Source organism: Nestor notabilis, unplaced genomic scaffold, assembly GCF_000696875.1.
Source record: "Nestor notabilis isolate BGI_N333 unplaced genomic scaffold, ASM69687v1 scaffold19760, whole genome shotgun sequence".
Classification (NCBI taxonomy): domain Eukaryota; kingdom Metazoa; phylum Chordata; class Aves; order Psittaciformes; family Psittacidae; genus Nestor; species Nestor notabilis.
The window spans coordinates 1-5,936 of record NW_009912667.1 but is presented as its reverse complement, the minus strand read 5'-3'; the positions used below and the strand labels follow the sequence as shown (position 1 = coordinate 5,936).

At 57.2% G+C, this 5,936-nt stretch overlaps 1 protein-coding gene across 1 annotated transcript; it reads right to left on the bottom strand.

Moving 5' to 3' along the window:
- Positions 1-4,029: 4,029 nt before the first annotated feature.
- Positions 4,030-5,403, bottom strand: SIGMAR1 (sigma non-opioid intracellular receptor 1; the record flags this gene model as incomplete). The annotated part of the gene is made up of 3 exons (XM_010020636.1): positions 4,030-4,335; positions 4,594-4,686; positions 5,203-5,403. Coding segments are annotated over 3 exons (521 nt in total), but the record flags the coding sequence as incomplete, so codon positions are not given.
- Positions 5,404-5,936: the final 533 nt, after the last annotated feature.

Genomic DNA, 5,936 nt, shown 5'->3' with positions numbered 1-5,936 from the left:
ATAGGACCTGGTACCATTTCAGAGGCACTCACAGGACCAGCTGCTCCTCCCCTCCCCGGGATTTGTTCCATATGATCCCATCAAACATGGCTCCAGCACTGCTGTGTTTTACCTTAGGGTGCTGGCACCCTCTGCTCTCTGCTGTGTACCATCCTCTGCACAGTGGAATGAGGAGGGAGCTGGGGCTAAAGGTCGAGCAGGATGATTCAGGTGTGGTGATGGTGATGGGACTTCTCCCTGGCCCAGCAGGAACCTAGGCATCTGAGGGGTCTCCCCTTCTCCTAGGCAGAGGTATTGGGGTGCTTGGATCAATGTAGCACCCAGGGATGGAGGATGGGGCTAGGCTGGCTAACGGCAGCACTGAGGTCTGCATGGGATACAGCTTGTCCAATTGTCCTGGGCATGGCCACCAAGGAACCTGGCCCTGCTAGATCAGCACGATTTGCTTCCTCCCTAGAGCCTCCAGAGTGACAACAGTGGGCTCTGGGGCTCTGGACGTGCTCAGGCTCTGCCCGAGGCAGCAAGCAGGACCGTGTTCTCTCCACTCTCCGCTCAGAATCTTTGCACTGCCGTATTCAGATGATGTTCCTAGCTGGAAAGAGAGAGAAATCTCCCAAATGGCTATCGATGGCTGTGGTGGAGACGGCACAGATAGATACTGGAGGTATAGACAGGCACAGCAGACAGTGGAGCAGAGTGAGAGATACTAGGAGCAGAGAGATACCGCAGGAGGAATCGGGAGATAGATCCTGTGGGTTGATCAATACCCAGTGCATGTGGAGGGACAGCAAGACAGAACGAGCTGCAGGAGGAAAGTGTTTAGTGGGCAGCGATGTGCATTTGTCCTGCTGATGGCTCCAGGGAGATGCCATTCATGGTCACTTCAGCTGCAGCTGAGACAGTGCAGATGCCTGTGGCTGAGCCTCCTTACCCATATCCAGCAACCCCACAGGGGTTTGGTATCCTCTGAAGTGCCCTGGGATCATAACTGGCCTCTGGGTACTAGAGGGTGCATATCTCCCATCATCCTGATCACATCTTCTAGTCCAGCAGGGATGTTCCTGCCATCTGTGGGCATCTTGAAGCTGCTGGGTACCTTTGTGTCAGCAGCCAGTGGGGAGAGGGGCAGCTTGGGTGCAAGCCCTGGCCCTGACACAGGGGCTGTGGCTGTGGCTGGGTGACTGTGGCTGAGTTCCCACCATATGCCTCAGTTTCTCCACATGAACCAAATGATGGCAAGCTACAGGGAGCTGGGTCAGTCCAGCATGGGTGAGAAGGAATTGGGAGGAAAGGGCAGAGGCAGCAAAAGCCTGATGTGCCAAGGACCCATCTCTCATCTGCTGGTCACTGGGCTCACTTACATGATCCTTAACAGGCTGCAAACACCCACCCTGTAGGGAAGGTCTGTTTTTTGGGACCTTTGATTACCTGGAACTGTCTCTGGTTAGTGCTGGGATGGGGATAATCCCTCCTGCTGCAGCAAAGCAGCCGCAGCTCCTGCATCCCAACCCAGCTCCATCCTGATGGCACATGCCAAGAGACACCACATGCTAGCTGGTTTCTCTGCCATGCACATCCCAGCTTAGCTGGGGATGGTGAGGTGTCCCTGGAGAAGCCCTTTGCCTGGACAGCTGGCCTCACAGCCAGGCTGGGGGGGATCCCCCGCCCGTGATGGAGTTATTGACACGGGTGCTACAGAAAACACTGCTGAGATTGTTCACACTAATGTTATTTAGCAGCAATATTTCCGTAATAAAAGAAATCAATGAGCAAGAGAAAAGACCTGTCCAGACCTTTGATTTTCTCATTTTAATGGCATACTTATTTACTCCCACCAGCGTGCCCATCGGATTTTCATTACGCGGCCTTCGCTGTAAGTGGAGCAGTATTGATACGAGCTGCTGAGTTAGCTCCTTCCCGTGCGGGCCAGTGTGGGATTGCTCGTGTTCCTCAACAGTGCCCCACTAAATCCCAGGGAATGGGGCATGGCACGGGGCCAGGGTGTCCTCATAGCCCATGGGAACACATACATGTGTGCACATAGAGCCTGCCCACACGCATGTGTGCGTGCACATGGTCTGCTCATGGGCACAGAGGCACGTACACATGTATGTCCTTACGGGCTGTATGCTCTGGACTGTGCGCACGCACTTGGCTCACCTGCACAGGCACACACACACGCCTGTTCTGCCTACACATGCGTGCATACACAAATGTCCTACACATACGTGCCCAAGCACTCACACACATACAATTGCTCTGATGTTATGGACAGATGGCCAGTTCTTCCGCAAGTGTGCAACCCTCACCTGTTCTACTTGTATGCATACGCACACCTATGCATGCCCAACTGCCCTGCCAATACACTTAAACACACAAATCATCCTGCTTGCACCTATACACACACATGCAAGTGTGACCTGTCTGCATGTGCACACACACACATGTGCACACACAACCTGTATGCTCAGTGTTTCCCTCGCATGCTCCTTTTGTGCTGGGGGGTGTGAACTTGTGTACATGTCTGTGTAAATCTCTCGGAACCACCAACCTGCCACATCTGGCTCCATTCACCCCTAGAGCCACATGCCCAGCATTAGAACAAGATGGAGCCCCCCAACTCTTACGTCCCCCATGGAAGCAGTGCCCTGGCACCAGCCCAGGCTTTTGAACCCCAGCAATTGCAGTGGAGAGAGGAGTAACAGCACCATCTCCTGCCAGTATCTGGGAGCAGAGACGAGGTTGGTCCTGCCCAACACTATACCCCCAGCTCCCAGCACCCTGGATGGGATGGTGGTGAGTTCCCCAGGGACACCCAGCAGGACCCCGCTAAGCTGGGAGCCAGCTGCCATTCCCCATGGCAGGGGCTCAGCACACTACAGAGATTCTCTCAGGGACCCAAGCGCTTGGGATGAACAGTTTTATTACTGATACCTCTTTTCAGGTGGCAAATTAAAAGTAGCCCATGTGCAGGGCTGCCAGTCAGCAGAACAGGGACAGTCTGGGGAGCAGGAGGAGCAACATGCTACAGAACTGGGGGTCAGGGACACACACGTGTTTGGCAACAGTGTGGAGCTCAAAACCCTCCACCAGTGAGCCCACATGGGTCTGGCTGCAGAGCTGCAGTCAGGGTCTGCAGACAGGCTCCGTCAGGGACTGCAGTGTTCCCTTGGCTGGGACCCCACAACAGCAGCCAAAAGGAATAGCTGTCCCCAGACAGGGTCTCACAGACAGGGGAAGCGTTTCAAGGGGCAAAATCCTATCCTGAGCAACGACAGAGGTTTGGGCACCCGCAGACACTAGGTATGGGCATAGCCCAGAGGCCACACAGAAGGGGCTCTCCGTTAAGGCGACAGACGGTGGCTTTCCACCTTGGAGGGAAACTGCAAGGAGGGGACTGTGGGAAGGGGACTCTCTTCCAGCCCTGGCTATCCCCTGGGACAGGTAACACACAGAGGACCAGGAGGGACTTGCAGCACAGAGGCTGGGCATCCCCCCACTGCTGAGAGGTCTCAGTGCAGATCCTGCCCCATGCCAGAGTGACACTGTGTGCTGCCAACCCACGTCAGCAGGGATGGAGCCATGGGAGATGCTGCCAGCTGGACACAGCATCCTGTGCTGCCCGCAGCCCCGGCAGACTGCCAGGGAGATGGGAACTTCTCAGCTGACCTTTACAATGGGTGTTTCGGATCACCCGGTGCACCCTGCCCTGAGGGTGGCATCCTCCTCCTGATGTCTCAGGAGCAGCAACCTTGTGGCACCCCCATCCCTTCTCCTGCTGCATGCCGAGGGTACACAGGGGTGTTTGTACCCTGTAAGGCCACTCCAGCTGCGAGGGATGGAAAAGCGGGACACGGTTCCAATCAAAAGGAGGGGAAGAGGCAGGTAGTAAAGAGAACTGGGGGTCTGTATTGCTGTGACCACCACAGTCCCTCTGTCCTGGCACCCAGCTGGCCCAAAGGGGAACAACAGAACAATGTGGGGAAGGCACAGGGGGGTCTCCTGCTGCCTCTGCTAGAGCCTGGGCTCAGGGAGGAAGAGGAGGAGGAGAGGAAGGTTGGGATGAGCGGAGCCAGCTGTGCACAGCAGGGCACCCTGGCAGCCGGGCTCAGCAGCCCATGGTGCTGAAGAAGGCGTTGGCTTCCAGGAGCAGGCCCTTGGCGTAGACACGCAGGGTGTAGAAGAGGGTGACGAAGTCCTGAGTGCTGAAGAGGGTGTCAGCCAGGGCGAAGGCAAGCGTGGAGGGGATGAAGCCCCGGCCGTACTCCACCATCCAGGTGCCCGCGCTCCACTGCACTGAAGTGGCCTCTCCTGCCTGGTGCACGATGGTGTCCCCTGCCAACACACAAAACCAGCACGGCTCCCAGCGACTGCCCTGCATCATGCCCAAAGAGGAGATGTGTGGGATTTGGGGTCCCCAGTCTTGCTCACTTTTATCTTATTGGCACTCACTGAGATGCTGGGATGTGCCTTTGGGGACACAAACTGCCCCATCCTGAGCTTTCGGCTTTTGCCAGCTGGAAGGAAGAGGCTCAGTGACAGCGGAGTGGCTGTGCCCCAGGATGTGGATGCAGCCTGCAGGGCTACACTTACCTGGATAGTAGATCTCACTTCTCGTGGTCCCCTCTTTCCACTGCCGGAAGGTGCCCGAGATGACGGTGTCAGAGATATCCGCCCAGTACCGACCTGCAGGAGGACAGACAGCACTGGCACAGTGCATCCGTGCCTGGACAGCTCAGGAGCCCAGGGCTGAACCACAGAACAGCCCTCCAAGAAAAAGGATGCCCAGGGCCTTGACTCAGTGAGGAGCACAGCTGGGTCTGGTACCCAGGCTGCTTGTCTGACTGGTCACGTATCACCAGCCCAGGCTGATTGGTGTCCCTAAGCCCCATCATTTCCAGTGTGTTTGGCATTTGCTCCCTGCTGAAGTGCTGGGAGATGCAACGCCTGCCACTGCTTGCCAGCGGGCTGTGGAGAGTCCTGGCCAGCCAGCGTGGCATGCACAAGGACCTGCACGTGCTGCAGGACACCATGGGGGATGGTCTCCATGCAAAGGGTGTTTTCCAGCATCCTGCACCCATGTAAGTACAGGACCAGTGGGCTCCATGCACTGGACACTCCATGTCCGAGGCAGATGGATCTGAACAAATGGGAAGAGCTCAGAGAAACCTGCTGCCCACCAGCCCTGTCCCCACTGCTTACCTGAGTGGCCCCCGGTATCAACAGCCGTCCCGAAGAGCAGCACGTACTCAGTGAGCGAAGCATGCAGGAGACACATGGAGCCCATCCACCCACCCGCGTTCACAAACACCCACTGCAAGTCCTCGTCTGGCAGGATGTGGCCTGGGTGCTTCTTCCGCAGCTCCACGATGATCTTGGAGAAAGCCAGCTCATGGTCCAGCCCTGCAGCACCCGGGGTTGCTGTGAGTCCCTGGCACAGAGCTCTGCCAGCACCCCCTCTCAATCCCTTCCACAGCCAGAGGGTCCTAGCACATCTTTAGAGGGGTCTGCCTAGGGAAGATATCTCCCCTCTCCAGCCTTCATACCCCGTGGCCATTGCCCCGGTTCCACTGCCTCCCCAGACGGTGATGGAGGACATGCAGCACAGAGTGCTCCAGTGCTATGGGCCACCCCAGGTGCTGGGAAACATGGGGGACCCAAGCAAGGTGACAGTGCCCCTGCTCTGGTAACATGCAGCCCCACCGCTGCCACCGTACACCCTATGTCCTATGGGGCCAGCCCTTCCCTTCAGCCCTAGTTGGGGATCAGTCCTGCCCGTGACCTCCCTCCCACAGCCCCCAGAGCCGCCTTAACCCTGATCCCGCCCCAACTAGGCTGGGTGATGCTGTGAATCATCAGTCCCATTCCCCCACCTCACTTCCCGTCCCCGTTCCCCGGTACTGATCCCTCCTCACTACTCGTGCTGCTGCCCCACT